Source organism: Cygnus atratus, chromosome 6 (genome assembly GCF_013377495.2).
Source record: "Cygnus atratus isolate AKBS03 ecotype Queensland, Australia chromosome 6, CAtr_DNAZoo_HiC_assembly, whole genome shotgun sequence".
NCBI classification, from domain to species: Eukaryota; Metazoa; Chordata; class Aves; order Anseriformes; family Anatidae; genus Cygnus; species Cygnus atratus.
The window spans coordinates 29,020,667-29,035,708 of record NC_066367.1 but is presented as its reverse complement, the minus strand read 5'-3'; the positions used below and the strand labels follow the sequence as shown (position 1 = coordinate 29,035,708).

At 37.7% G+C, this 15,042-nt stretch overlaps 1 protein-coding gene and 1 long non-coding RNA gene across 4 annotated transcripts in view; one reads left to right on the top strand and one right to left on the bottom strand.

The window, feature by feature from the left end:
- The window catches only part of MAP3K2 (mitogen-activated protein kinase kinase kinase 2), a 51,509-nt gene extending 36,557 nt beyond the window's left edge, over positions 1–14,952 (top strand). For all 3 annotated transcript variants that reach the window (XM_035569870.1, XM_035569863.1, XM_035569878.1), the window contains 6 exons: positions 635–841; positions 1,572–1,720; positions 3,511–3,642; positions 4,894–5,023; positions 6,032–6,209; positions 7,975–14,952. In XM_035569870.1, the coding sequence (XP_035425763.1) occupies positions 635–841; positions 1,572–1,720; positions 3,511–3,642; positions 4,894–5,023; positions 6,032–6,209; positions 7,975–8,200 (1,022 nt within the window). In that variant the 3' untranslated portion in view covers positions 8,201–14,952. The remainder of the gene's footprint in view (positions 1–634; positions 842–1,571; positions 1,721–3,510; positions 3,643–4,893; positions 5,024–6,031; positions 6,210–7,974) is intronic.
- On the bottom strand, positions 6,243–13,740 carry LOC118259988 (uncharacterized). The gene is made up of 3 exons (XR_004782145.2): positions 13,649–13,740; positions 9,059–9,247; positions 6,243–6,389 (listed from the first exon to the last, which is right to left on the bottom strand). It is a non-coding gene; the product is annotated as an uncharacterized LOC118259988 (long non-coding RNA).
- Positions 14,953–15,042: the final 90 nt, after the last annotated feature.

Genomic DNA, 15,042 nt, shown 5'->3' with positions numbered 1-15,042 from the left:
CAATGTCCTTTTTTTATTTGAATGCTGTAACTATCTATGAATCATGGGATGTTTGGGATGTTTATTTTGTGGTCTTCCCTCTGATTCCAAATGTAGATCTTCCTCTACTTTTGATTCTTATTTTCATAAAAGGGTGAATATGTTAGCCTGGGCGTCATAGGAACATAAACATTTCTCTTTCTCTCTCTCTCTCTCTCTCTCTCTCTCCTCTCTCTCTCTCTCTCTTTCTCTTCTTTTTATTAGAAGTTTATTCTTTGCATCTTAACAGAGCAATACAAATGGAGGCAGGGCATTTTCCTTCCTGCCCTCACAGCCCCACAGGTTTCTGAAGCATGGCAGTTAAACTTCAGAACAGTTCTAAAAAAGTTCTAAAAACTGTCATTTGTATGCTGCTCCCAGTTTCAGACACTTTAAATTAACTGTTCTGCCTAATCCCTACATACACCTTTGACGAATGTTTGTTTTCTTCTAGTCTGAAAGTTAGACCAGTAAATTCTATAATCATTGCATATATCATATGGCGTAGAAAACTTGAACTACATTAAATGGAATTCGCAAAGTATTTGCATACATAAATTACACAGGAGTATATTTTTGCAGTGTAGCATAATTTTTTTTCTGTATAACTCTGAAGGTCGTAAAACTTTTCCAAGAGCCAGAAGGACTCAGGGGAACAGCTTCCGATCACCGGTTAGTTTCAGTCCCACCGATCACTCGCTGAGCACCAGTAGTGGAAGCAGCGTCTTTACGCCAGAATATGAAGATAACAGAATGAGGAGGAGGGGAAGTGACATAGACAATCCTACCTTGTCAGTGATGGACATCAGCCCACCAAGTCGCTGTAAGTTAAGGAATTTTGTGAACTCTGCTGTAAACTCTCTTACCTTTTGAATATATTGTGTCAAAACTAAGCATGTCATCAAATGATAAGTATGTGATAAGTAATGTTTTTCTCTCTAATAGAAAAAAATAAGTCTGTAGGCTCTGCAGTCTTTTCATTGCTTACTGCGCCAACCTTCACGTAGATTTTTGCATGGAACATACAACTGTGATAACAAATCACTGTAAAACTATTTTTGATGTGTTAGATTTTTGAGGACCTGAGAAGGGTCACATAGATTACAATTACTATTTATTTTTGCTGATGTTGGTCAACTTTTCTGATATATTGTTGGTCTTAATTGGTACTGTTTTATATTTGTGGTGGAACAAATATACTTTGTGATGACTTCAGTAGTTGATGGATTTTAATTACGCCTTGATTTTAAAAAAAATAGTTACTAAGTTAGTATAATATGCTTTGTTTTTCAGATTCAATGTTACTAACTACTTTAAGTATATATATTTCTAGAAGAAATTATTATTTTTTGAATAAATTTAGAGTACCTCGTGTTCCATCTTATAGAAAGCGTTATTATCTTTGTAATTTGTATGGGGAAGTTCAGGACACACTGTTGTTGAAAAATATAGAAAACTTTTTTTTAAAGACTGTGTATTTGAGTTGTGTTTTTCTTTAAATCAGCCGAATAACAAACTCACTTGAAAACCAGAACTATACTTATTTTTTTCAGCACCACGAGCTCCAACTAACTGGAGACTTGGTAAACTGCTGGGTCAAGGTGCATTTGGCAGAGTGTATCTGTGTTACGATGCTGATACCGGAAGAGAACTGGCTGTTAAGCAAGTCCAGTTTGATCCTGATAGTCCAGAAACCAGCAAGGTAAGTGATACAGAAGAGAGTTTGCTTCTACTGAAGTGCTGTGTTCTGTGCTAAACTGTTCCTTTCCTTGAATGGGATGATGTTTTAAAACACTGTGTTTTCATGTCTTTGTTAGGAATCCTGTTTTGTTAATACATCAAAGAATTTGGTTACCTGATTTTAATGTTACGTCACACTTTAAAATTTTCAGACATATATATCCTCATTCAGTGAACACATAATTTAATTTGGTGCAGTCTTGGTCTCTAAAATTAAGCAATTCTTTATAAATAATCACCTACTTCAGAGCACTGTATATTTGTACTAGTATAGGAATTAAAACACATTCCACATACAAACAGAAAATCTGCACTAATTTAAGTGTTCCTGAAATTAAATTCTAAGGGTTTTTTTGTTTAGCTCTGAAGATGGTATGAGATTTTTCTTTCCTTTTTTTTTTCTTTTTAAAAATCTTTTCAGTTTTTAATTTAAATTATTAAATCTTCGGCTTGAGTTGGGGGTGGATCTGCTAAGCTTCGCACATCAGGATTGTCTACTGCTTTTGGCCATGTTTTTCTCTGAAGAGCTAAACTTTCATTGACAGTTTATTCTCTCTAAAATTGAACTTGTCCTTCTAAAAGTATTGGACACTTAAGAGTAACTACTTTAAAATAGCACCAATCTTCCATTTCTTTTTTTCCAAGTCATGTTTCCTGCTTTTAGCAGGACGGAAGAATTATTACTATTTTGCCTGGATTAGGACTGTGTTTTATACAGTGGTGAGCAAGGCCAGCAAGCAGAGGTTGTAAGCATTGCTGCAGAATTGAGTGGCTACCAGTGATGCTTGCTGCTATTTGTGATGTAGGATCAAGGAGAAGAGCCGAGAATCATTTCTGTTGTTACGTTTTTAATCAAGTAGCAACACCAACTACTCTAGAAATACACAGCACAACTGACTTTGCTTTGGAAGTGTTACAGATAAAATATTGTAGTCTCTCCAGTGGCAACAGTTCTGCGACCTTGCTTGCCATATTATTTTGTAAAGTGTACCTTTCAATGTCAAAAAACGTTTTCCTTCTAACTTCAGAAGTATGAGGGTATCAGCAATACTCTGTGATGGATAAGTCAGTTTTAATGAAAGGCTTCTGGGTGAAATCTGGAATAGAATGAAGTTTGACTTTGTGGGTTAGTAACGTTTTTAACATCTTACTGTAGAGTCTTTCAAAATATCTTCTGTTTGCAAAATTTTTGGTAATTAGGTTAGTTCTGGAGAAAGTACCATATGTGTTAATGTATTTGCATATTGTTTTTCATGACTGCAATATCAAAATAGTCCTCAGAGGCATTTTTAAAGTATGGTCTGTCAGTTGACATTCTGGAAAAGTTGAGAAATAAGGCTAATTATTTCAGTAGAAAGACTGAACTTTAAAAAAAAATTAAAATAAAAAAATTAAATGGAAGTTTTGTGATATGTTGCATAAGGATCGGTGAGTTGATACGCATCTTGATATTTGTGCTCTGGAACAGATATAACTTCAAACAAAATTAGAAATACAATGAGATAACGGCAAACAATTTATAGAAAACGCATCTTTTTTTCTTTATTTCCCTCAAACTAATGGTGTTATTTTCTGATTACAAAATGTGTAAACTTTACGTAACCTCCAAGAGCATTTTGCTACTTAGTTTACATATCCTTTCAGAACAGCAGTACATACTGTTCTGCTTAAAAAAATAAAATAAAAAGCCAGAACATTATCTTAACATTACTGAATGACCATGGTAAATCTTGTTTGCTTTTTTCCTTGTAGGAAGTAAATGCACTTGAATGTGAGATTCAGCTGCTGAAAAATCTGCTGCATGAAAGAATTGTTCAGTATTACGGCTTCTTGAGAGACCCACCAGAAAGGACCCTCTCTATATTCATGGAATATATGCCTGGGGTAAGCAAGAGAACCAGTCCAGTTCAACCATCGTTTCTACGTGATGTGATAAGCACGGCTTTTGCAGAAGTGCACATAGATAGTAAAGATATGTTCAAGTTAAACGATAGCCAAAGATGGGTACCAAAAGATGCTTACAGCAGTCTCACTCTGTCTTCTCTGTGTTTTCAGAATTGGTGTGGTTTGTACCATGCATTTGATTTTGGTATGAGAAGTGCCTAGCGTTGTCTTTGAAAAAAATAGCGTTATTCTTAAACTCTTGGATTTCCTTGAATTGTAATATTTCTTTTTACTGTGCTTCACCTTGTGCTGTTGAGTAGTCATCATCTCAACTATTCTCAATTATTCTGAAAAAAGGAAAGGTAGCTAAGATAGGTGTGGGAGTAGGTACAGACGGAAAATAATCTTGGTTGTGTTTTTTTTGTTTCTTGCATGGCACTTGAATGCATGAACATGCTGAACTGTTCTACTTTCACTGTTTTGGTAAAAACACATTCAGGCTAGAAAACTGTAGATTTTAATTTTCTCACCAAGTGGAGACAGAGCTAAATAAAATGTGCTCTTATAAAAACATAGGATCTACATTTCTGAATAGTAACAGCATTGTACTTCATTGTAAGACTCCACAGAAGAAAAATGTGTTTTTTTCCTTCAGGTGAGTTCTGGGCTTTGTTTTGGGGGGATTCTTCAGTTCTTCTGACATTTGAAAGACAGTACCACAGAAGTAATCTGTGATTAGCAGAGCTAGGTTATACAAAGATAGCGACAAAACCATGAGGTTTTAACTTAACGTTATTTTAAGCCAACACTTTAAGCACTGTCTTCCAACTTGTGATGTTTTTCTTGACAACTTTTTTTTTCCCCCAAGTATAAACTAGCCCGTGTGAACACCATCTGTTTCGTCTGACTTGAGTATCATCATTTAACCATCAAAAGAACTGAGAGTGGTGTTTGACTGCAAATAGTGCTGTTCTCTTCTTCTGTACAACATGCTGGCACTATTCAGCTACTTCATAGTCGTAAAGTTAATAGCTTCATATTTCAATACGTGACTTCTCTGTTCAGCCTCTTCTGAGTAAAAGTATTTATTTTTCTCAGTGGAGACAAAACTATGTTTGTGCTTTAAGATGATCTAGAAAGTCCTGAAATGTCTGCATTTCAGGCATAATCTTCATTGAAGTTTAACAGCAGTAGTGTTAGGCCACTTGTGATCCTGGAAATGTTACAGTGTTTCATACTTCTTTGCCATAGGGTTCCATCAAAGACCAATTAAAATCATACGGAGCACTCACAGAGAATGTGACTCGTAAATATACACGACAGATTTTGGAAGGAGTTCACTATTTGCACAGTAATATGATTGTCCATCGAGATATTAAAGGTAAGAAGGAGGATAGTTCTGTGTACAGCTCAGTGCTCTTCACTATGAACTATTTTCTTGCCTTTTCACTAAAATTTAATTAAATTTGAGATACCAAAATACTGACTTGGTATCAATGTGATTGCTTTCCAGTGTTTATTCTTGCCACTGTTGTAAAATGAGTCTGTTCTAGCAGACTTCTGAAAATGTTTCCCTTGTCTCCATCTGCAATGCATTCATGATAAATTTTGTTCTGATTTTATTTTAGTGTAAGTAGTTTGAATATATCAAAAGATCATGTAATTACAAATAGAGTATGCAGAAGAAAGCAGCATGATTTGAAAATATTTATTTTTACAGTTTTGTTTCTATCAGTTACACAGAAATTACCCAGCACTTCACTGTTACAAGAAGTGACTGGCCGAGGTGACTTGCCTGACCCAAATGACTCAGACTTCTTCCACTTTCCTGCCAGGAAACTGATACCTTTACTTTTTCAGATAGAGATAGGTAACTTGGAAGTGCTGCAAAAGCTTTTATGAATATGTGAGAAGATGGTGAAGTGCCAAATACTCGTGTGGAACAACACCCGTGTCTTCCTTAAACACTTATGGTTTTCCTGTTGCTTTGTATCAATAGTATTTTCCAAAAAATATTTGAATGTCAATGACATTTTTTGCATGCTTATGCAGATAAGTGTTTTGAGCTACTCAGTGACATCGTTTAAGATTTTGCTTTAATGCAGTGTCAAGAGATTTGTAGCAGTGTGAAAATTTCCTATTTCATTTTGTCAGGAAGGCTTTACAGAGTGACTGAGATTTCCTGGAAAAGGCCTAGGGTGCAAAACAACGGGAGCAATCCATCTTACTGAACCTTTGAGTAAAGTAATAGGAATGAACAGAGAAATTCTCTGGAAGCTCTAGACCCCTAGAGCTATCTTGCACTGCATCACTGAATCCAAGTTGCTTCCTTTAAAAAACAAACAAACAAACAAACAAAAAAAACACCGAAGTGTTCTTTTCCTTCCAGGAGCAAATATTCTGCGAGATTCAGCAGGCAATGTGAAGCTGGGTGACTTTGGTGCCAGCAAACGACTCCAGACTATCTGTCTGTCTGGTACAGGAATGAAGTCTGTCACAGGAACTCCGTACTGGATGAGTCCAGAAGTTATCAGTGGAGAAGGGTACGGCAGAAAAGCAGACATCTGGTATGTTACAAACTTCTCTACCAAAGTGCATGATTTCAGAACGGGCTCTTTATCATCCAGAGTTGGAGTGTTTTGTTCTGGGGTTTAAGCTGAAGAAGGGGACAAGCGTGAGCACTGGCAGTCGCGTTTGGAGCGTGTAACGCTGACATCTGGGAATTGTTGGTTTGGCAGTTCCTGAGCCTGTTGATTTAGGGATCATAAGAGAATCCTGTGAACCAACCTTGCATGAAGTTAGGATTAACAGACTGTTTGTAAATCCTGCAGAGGTACTGGGTGAAAGCAACATGTAAAGCTCTGAAGCATCAGTAAAGTCAGTGTCCCGTAAATTAATACTTTGCTTAATTGAACTTTATCACTGAAATACCTCCAATGCAAAGCATTAACATGAAATGCTGCTCCCTTAAAACATGAGCACATAGGAATAAATTAGCCAGATTTAAATGGGAGATTGGGTGCGGGGGGAGAGGGGAGGTCTTTGTAAGTTATTACATTTTTAAGAATTAAAAAGGGAAAGATAAATTTCCAAAACGAACATTTGAGATAGTGTAACACATCGCATAGCGTAGCTTAGCGCAGGCCCAATGGACAGATCCTTTTGGCCGTTACACTCCTTACACTGTGTGTGCTCTGAACATGGAGGAATGGGTAGGCAGCAGCAGATGTGCAGGGGCAGCAGTAGATGTGCAGGGGCAGCAGTAACACTTTGTGTTTTAAAAGAAACCACTTTCTATCCAACCAACAGCAATATTTTTAGTGTCAGGAAAATTCACTTAGCCTCCTTCAGACCACTTCTTAATTATTCTGCTGTGCTTGAATGATAGAACGACTGGCATTTGACTTGTTCGTTGCTGAAGTATTTGTACCAAGGTCAATGCTTGTTTTCTGACGGGGAAAATTATGGTTAAAACTAAGAAGAAATACTGAAGTGAGACTTCTGTCATTCAGTAAATCGTTATTGTGTAAAGAAGTGAGCCTCTGTCTAACCAAATAACTTCTTGGAAATTGAGAAATTCGCCCAACCTCTCCATTTGGCAGTATCATCCTACTGGAAGAGGCTGATATTGCAGGGCTTACGGAACAGACTTTTCCTGGACATTTGCATGCCCTTCTGCCTTCATAAATCATTTAAACATCAGCTTTGTATACAAAGATAGTTTAAGATCTTAAAACTTTGTTTCACAGTCTATTTTAGTATCCTTAGCTAAAAGAGGAAGATGCTACTGAAGGATGGTTTTAAACTTTTTATCTTCCATGTTATGTTTCTGTCCCACTAACTGGGGACAAGTTGTGCATTTCTAACGAGCTAGCAAAATGCACAGTGTACTCTGCCTTTCAAGCATTCCTGTTGCTCTGCATTTCCATTAGGACTTAATGAGCAAGAAAGCTTTCAAGTGCGTTCAAATCCTGCAGGTGTCTGAAGAGCTGGAGCGCCAGGCTTGCGTGGCGCTCTTGGCCTGCGTCAGCCTGCTGAGCGCTGAGACGTGAACCTGCAGGGCGGCAGGGTCGCAGCCCAGGCAGTGTTGTCCAGAGAAATACCTGGGTAACTCTTCTCTGAGGCAGCGGCTCTGGGCCTGGTGAAGTAAGGACGTGAAGCCGCGGGTAGATTTGGGTTACCCTGAGGCAGCGGATGGCTGTTTTCTGTTGCTGTGTGGAGTTAAGAGGACCCTGCGTGCCCATGGTGTTTAGCAGCGACCTGATGTTTCTTGCATTCCCAGGAGAGCACAATTCTGTTGTAACCTGCTGTCTCATTTTGCCTCTGTTTCAGGAGCGTAGGTTGTACAGTGGTAGAAATGCTCACTGAGAAGCCCCCGTGGGCAGAATTCGAAGCTATGGCTGCCATCTTTAAGATTGCCACTCAGCCAACCAATCCCCAGTTACCACCTCATGTCTCAGACCATGCTCGGGATTTCTTGAAAAGGATTTTTATCGAGGCCAAGTTGCGACCATTTGCAGATGAACTGCTAAGACACACGTTTGCACACTATCACTAACAGCCTGCCTCAACTCAGCTTGCATCTACTGCATTTATTTTCTATTTGACTGCACTTTTATTTTTTATCTTTTACAAAAAAAAAGGAGAAAAAAAGACAAGAGAGAGAACACATTCTCTTGAATCTTTGTTTCACTTAGATTGTAAACAATCTGAATTTTGTATCTAAAATAAGAATCTTCCCTTCCCTGCTCCCACCAGGACTAGAACTTCTTGTTTCTGTAATGTACTGATGTGGTTCGTGTAGATAAAGCACTTTAGTACATACTTGTTCCTTATTTAAATGGGGAAAAAAAAAGACAAATGATTGGATAGTCAGGAACTGTGTGACTTTTTCTGACACCGCTGACAGACTCAGGGTGCAGGGAAAAATAGACATGCAGCTAGAGGACAAGAAGGTTACCTCTCTGTGATTGTTCTTTATGTTATAGGTACTTGCAACAGAGAGTTCAAAGTTCTTATATTTTAACATTTTAATCGGTTCTAGCATTTTGTAATTTAAGCTGGATCACGTGGTTCTGAGAGTTAATTATAAAGCTGGAAGAACTTGGAACTCTTTGTACAAAAGCATGTCTGACTGGTACTTCTATGTGACCAAAAGAAAATAATAATAATAATAAAAAAGAATTCAACACTGATGTACTAGAGATTTTGGTGTAGAACTATCCTATCCTTATAGGAAAAGAATTACAGGTAAACAGATTATGGACCCAGACTCCTAGGAACTACCATACTGTAAGGGGAAAATTTCTGCAGTAGAAAAGAGGTAGCTGTTGGATGTAAATAATTGGGAGAATGTCTCCTGCTGTATCTGCCAAAGAGAATCCTCTGTTGCATAAGCTTGGAGGGAGATAATTACCTTAGGTAAGAAATAAGTGGTGTCAAGAGAGAGTTCTCCTCCACAATCCCACGAATGTTTGAGGGGGAGAGGAGTGACGAATCCTTCTGCAGTGTATGTATGTTACACGATTCGGAATGACCTGTAGGAAATAATGTCTTCAAAGCTGTCGAGGGGCGCTAGGATGGAATGTGTGTCAACATCAAGTGCCTGAATAATATAAAATTATTCCCATTATGCACTATAAGCATTGCTTTAGTAACACAGTTCAGTCATCTAGGATGTATTGACAATTCTTAAAATAAAATTAGACTTCTTTTAACACTAGGAGTAAGTCACTGAGAAAGATAAGACTCCAGTTATACTTCTCATGAGGCAACAATGAACAAGGAGGCACAGCACAAAAGACTGTATGAAGGATAGGCCAAAAGTGCAGAGCGCCAGCAACTGAATAACACGAGCGGGATTACTGCAGCCCGATAACCCACTTGATCGGTGTTTTTTCAGATTTCCAACTGCCATAAAATGGACATTAATCCACTTTTTCTGTTTCTCAAAGAGAATAATAAAAGAACAGAGGCAAAACTCTGAAATAGTCCTTCTCAATAGAGAAGGCCAGGTACTGATCAGGTATAGTTAACAACCAAATTTCACACCAGAAAAGTCAAGCTCTCATATTTGTGTAGAAGAACACAACATAAATAATTCTAAAAAGGAATTTGGAAATAAATTATTGGACTACGGAACTGAATTAATGTATACTGTTTGGATGATTCATTGCTTGCTTTTGTTGTTTTATAAAAACAGAGCAGGCTGATGCTGTGAACCTTGTTCACTCTAACAAGACTCTACATTGTTGTCCCCAGGCTCCACTCTGTTTTGCATCTTTAGAGGACTACCAGAATTATGAAATACATGGAGACAGAGTAATAAATTTACCTATTCTCATGCTAATTAACTCATGAGATTTCTGAATTTATCCTGTTAACTTCCAAATTTTGTACAAGGGCATAAGCAGGAGTATGGATCTATCCTAATCACTTTACCTGTAGTGGAGTAAGAATGAATTTTGGGCCACCTCTCCTGACACTGAGAGTGGTGGCCTCCAGTTTGTGAGCATTGTACCCAGTTTATCATTTTCTCAGTCAGGGTACACAACTGTGCAAGGTTTTCTGAGCATGGGAAGGACAATCCTGACCAGGGAAAACTTAAAAGGCTGAAAGGACAGTCTGCTTGTACTGACTTTTTTTTGGGGGTGGGGGGTGGGTGGGGGGCTCTCTGTCACTAGATAAAAGCTATGAAAGCAGACTTTAAGAAGAATATGTGTGTGCTCTGCTGTAAAGGACCTTTGCTTTATAAGCAAAATGTAGTGACAGCAGGGGCGGGAGGGTTAATGTAGAGCCTAATAGTTTATGTAGCTAATTTAAAGATCATATAATCGAAATGATTGATTTCAAGCAGATCAAGAAGGTACCAAAACCAAGGTGAAAATGTATATAAAAATCAGTAGTGGACAGTGATACCTGAAAAGGAAATTTTGTATTACCAAAAAAGAACATTAAAGGGAAAATGTAACCAGGTTTATCTGTAGCATTCATAACATTTAAAGATACTATTCTAAAAAGAAACTGCACTCTCTGAAGCTTGAAAATTTTCAGAATCTAGTTTTCTAATACTGTGTCCTTTTTGTGAGACAGTGCTGGCTGATGTATATTGCAATACCACTTTCTCATTGTGAATTTAATTACTGAATAATTGAGTTTGCTGCTTTTGTGCCTTTTCTAAAAACGGCATTCAGTCATGACAAGGGTAAGCATTTTGGAACCAGAAAAAAATAATTTGTAGAATGTGTTTTCCTTATTTTCTTTGACATATCAGAAAGCTGCTGAAGTAAAGACAGCGCTTCTTAAATAAGGACAACTTTTTTGTCAGCTCCAGCAATGCTAGTAAAACCTTATTACCTTGACCAGGATTAGGCCTTAGCTGTGGTGGTTTTTTTCTTTTTACTCAATGGAGAATTTGTCTACTGACCTAAGCAACTTAGAGTAAATTTAGATGATTATCAACATAAATGCTTTGAGCTAGAAGTAATGATGAAGCTAATTCAGACCTTTTACCAAAAGGTTAGCTAATACTTATCCCCTTGCATGTTGCACTTCAACGTCGTTGTGTTGGGGTAATGCAGTAAAACAATTTGTATTAAATAATGTAATGCCTCTGTGTACAGTGTCTGCACAACACTTTGTTGACCACTGGCATGGTAATGGACAAACCCTAGCTCTAAAATTCCAGAGGGTGCATGGAATTGGATGCTTGAAACTCCACTGGAGGAGGTTTGCCGAGACGAGGTCCCTTCTCAGCTCACAACTGCTGGTATCTTATTAGCAGACACCAACATTTTAGAATCAACAGTTGTTCTTAATTGTTGAATCCAATTACCAGAAAATGCCCATGAAAATAGTGCTCTTGCAAGGATGTGTTTTGCTTTTCTGTAAATGCCACGATGGAGCTATGCTCCCCAAAAGTAAGAATCAAGGTTCACTGTATGTGTATTTACAAAGGACTTAGTTATCTGCTAATTAATTTTATGTTGTCTGTTTTAACACATTAAGTAACAAAAGTTAAGCTATTTCTGTAATGTGCTTTTAATGGTGGGACTCTGTCCTGTTAAACTAACAGTCATGTTAGAGCAAGTTTTATTTTTAATTTAGGTGGTAGAAATATCCATGCAAGAACTTAAATCATGGATCTAATAACTTAGTTCAATTTACATCGACTTCTTGACAGTTTAAATTTAGTCTTAAATTTTTAACCAAATTTGCGATTCCAGTTGCAGCCTAACAGTCCTTTATAGCAAAATGAAAAGTTATTCATTTGTGTAGTTTTTTTTTTCCTTAGGTAGTGCCTTTTTATCTGTATGCCTTAATTTTGTTCCCCTTGAACACCATATTGAAATGCTACGGCTGTCATACAATTCCATGTCACCAAATCGGGATTAGAGTATATTTTGAAGTGCCCAAACCAGAATTCACATAACTGCATTAAAAAGTGTGCTTTAGCTATAATCTGCTGCAGACTTTTAAATTGAGAATTTTAAAAAGTGATTTTTGGAGCACTTCCTGAGCGCTTCCTATGCTCGCACAGGTTTCATACTTGCATTTTGGAGACTGTATACTGTTATGCATACCACAGAAAAGACTTGTTGCCATTCACAGAAATACAATTACAGCTGAGATTTAGCTTCCTAGCTCTGGGTACGAGACTCTGGGTTTCCTGTAGAGTTCTTCGCAGATGTGAAATCCTAGTTGGTACGTTAGTAAACGTGGTACTGTAATAGAAGTTGTTTACTTTCAGTAGTACACAGGAATATTATCTAAGCAAATCAGCAGACTTCTCAGTGAAGCTGACATTGTTCCCATTAAATTCTTTCCTGTTTCTTTTTGGAAAATCCTAATCCTGCCGTTGTCTTGACTGAAAGCCTTCTTGCAGCACCTGTAGGTACAGCGCAGTATAGCAAGCCATTCTTTCAGACAACATAGAGCAAACTGTAACTGCAGCTTCAGAGACTTGAGCAAATTGGTCAGATCTACAGTTATTTATAGTTAATTTCTTTTTGATCTTGAAAATCTGTCACGCATATAGAAAAGCATAATTTGTGTGCTTGAATGTAAGTCTGTATGGTGTTTCTGGAAAAGCAAAAGTGTTACTGCCGGTATCATTTCTTGCTGGTAACTTGCTGTCTTGTGCTAATGACAAGCCTGCAGTGTAAAACCACATAGAATTACCAAAGCTTTTCTATTCCCATATACGTATAGCCAAAAGCGATGTTTCATGGATTAGTACTGTTACTTATAGATACACATACTTATATATCCACCAGTAAGCTTATTGCTAACTGAATAAAGCAGGTACTAGTAGATAGACACCTCCCATATTTAAAATATTTGGGTGTTTATATTTGCTGTTTTGATGCACAAAATTCATGACAGCATTTAAAGGAAAGGTTTGGTTTTTTAACTCTTTTTAACTTAATCTTATTTTTGTTATTCTAAAAATAAGGCATAAGCTTGGTGACTAAACCTGGTGACTTTTTGTAGCCAGGCTTGAGCTTTGGGACATTTGAGGAACGCCATAAAGATAAGTAGATTTGTGACCTGAATTGCTCTGTGCACCATAGTAAGAACTTTTCAAAGCTGCTGGGAAGGAGTCCGCTTTACACCAGAGACAGATGTCACCCACAGCTACCTGGGTGTACGCTGCCTTCAGGAGGAGCCACAAACCCACGCCAGAGGGGGCAGAAGAGCTACCAGCCTGGTTGCTAAATCACTACTCTTCATCAGAATACAAAGGAACTCTTTTCATTTCCAACCCCTCAGTTTATTTTTGTAATTGGCATAACTTAAATACTGGTTAGGTGGTGGCCACTGAGAGCTCCCCGTTAGGGCCGGAGCTGACGAGGTGCAGCTTTAGTGCCCAGCCCCGTGCTGTGAAGTGGGGTGCAGCAGCTCGGGTGGCTCTGCGGGACCCCCTGCCCCCTGCAGGGGGCATGGCCCTGTCTGCACCATGCACAGCAACTGCCTGGCTTTTCTAGCAATAGATACAGATACATACCTGTACTTGAGGGGTAGGATGGATGGAGAAAGTAAAATTTGTCATCCTTCAAAGAAACAATGCGAGCAGTCTCGCTTTGGTTAGGTCTTAGGTTTTCATAAATTTACTTTAAAGGGAGAGGAACTGGATTAAAATACATTAAATTTTTATCTTGGGGTTCAGGCCTTATTTTGAGTCCACTGATGAGGATTGGAGGTCAGGGTCTTCTGTCAGGAGATACAAGGAAAAGGACACTTTAACTCCAAAGTGGATATTCCCAGGAAATATTTCAGAGGTTGTTCGTGTCTCTTACCCCAATAATAGCTGATCCTTTTCCCCAGTGGTTATTTAACGTGGGTTTAAAAACAAAGGTTGTTTTCTTTTTTTTGAATAAGCATTGGATTGCCAGTTCGCTAGTGTTTGTTTCTCATTAATAGCAGTGTAAAGGTGGCGTCACCCCCAAATCTTAACGGTTTATCAAAGCTTAGCGTCTGTCATCTCAGACCTCACAGGAGTCGTATAAAGGAATATCAGTGTATATACGTGGAGGAGACTTAGGTAAATCGGAACGTAGACTTTTAGTTTTCATGAAGCTATGAATACAAATTTGTAAATTTTCTCTTGATCTAATGTACATTTTTATGTAGCCATTAAATTCTCTATTTAATCTATCAGTTTCTCACTGTAAATGTTTTTACTCTCAGTTGAATGCTGGGCACAGTTTGTAATGTATGTACACAAAGGTGTTTTTTTCTATCAACGTTGACTTTTTTGCACATTTTTGGAAATATTTAATTTGTACACTGATTTAATACTCTGACCAATTGTTGATGGGTGTATGAGAATCACGTGTGTGTGCAATGTACTACTGTCTGGATGTATGGTTTTTTATTACTTTTGAGATGTTGCTATCAGTAACTGCACTGCTGTTGCTGCTTTACATGGAATATCTTGTGTATAAAAAAAGGAAAAAAAATTAAAAAACTAGCCTATGGTTATCTTGGTCGAGGAACTCAGGAGCTGAGCGTCGCTTACCAGTTCCCTCTGTGTCTGCGGTGACTGTGTGTGTATATATCCCAGTAATCTTATTCCACAATTTCATTTCTACATTTTTATGAACTTGTTTTTTAAGGGTACTATGTTTAGTTAGAATAATTAAATATATAAAAGCTTTGAGAGATAATTTACTAGATGAATATATTTTCAGCTGGCTGATGTTCAGAATATTTTTTTAATTTTTTGTTTTTAACCATTCAAAATGTATTTGTATTTCCAGAATCAGACACGAATTGTACTTAGAAATATATTAAAACACTGTAGGGACAGCCGTCTGCCTAAGAGTTTTGTATTAATATTAAAAAAAAAGAAAAAATAAATCAACTTCTCCCCCCAGCCCCAGTTACCTCAGCCATGGC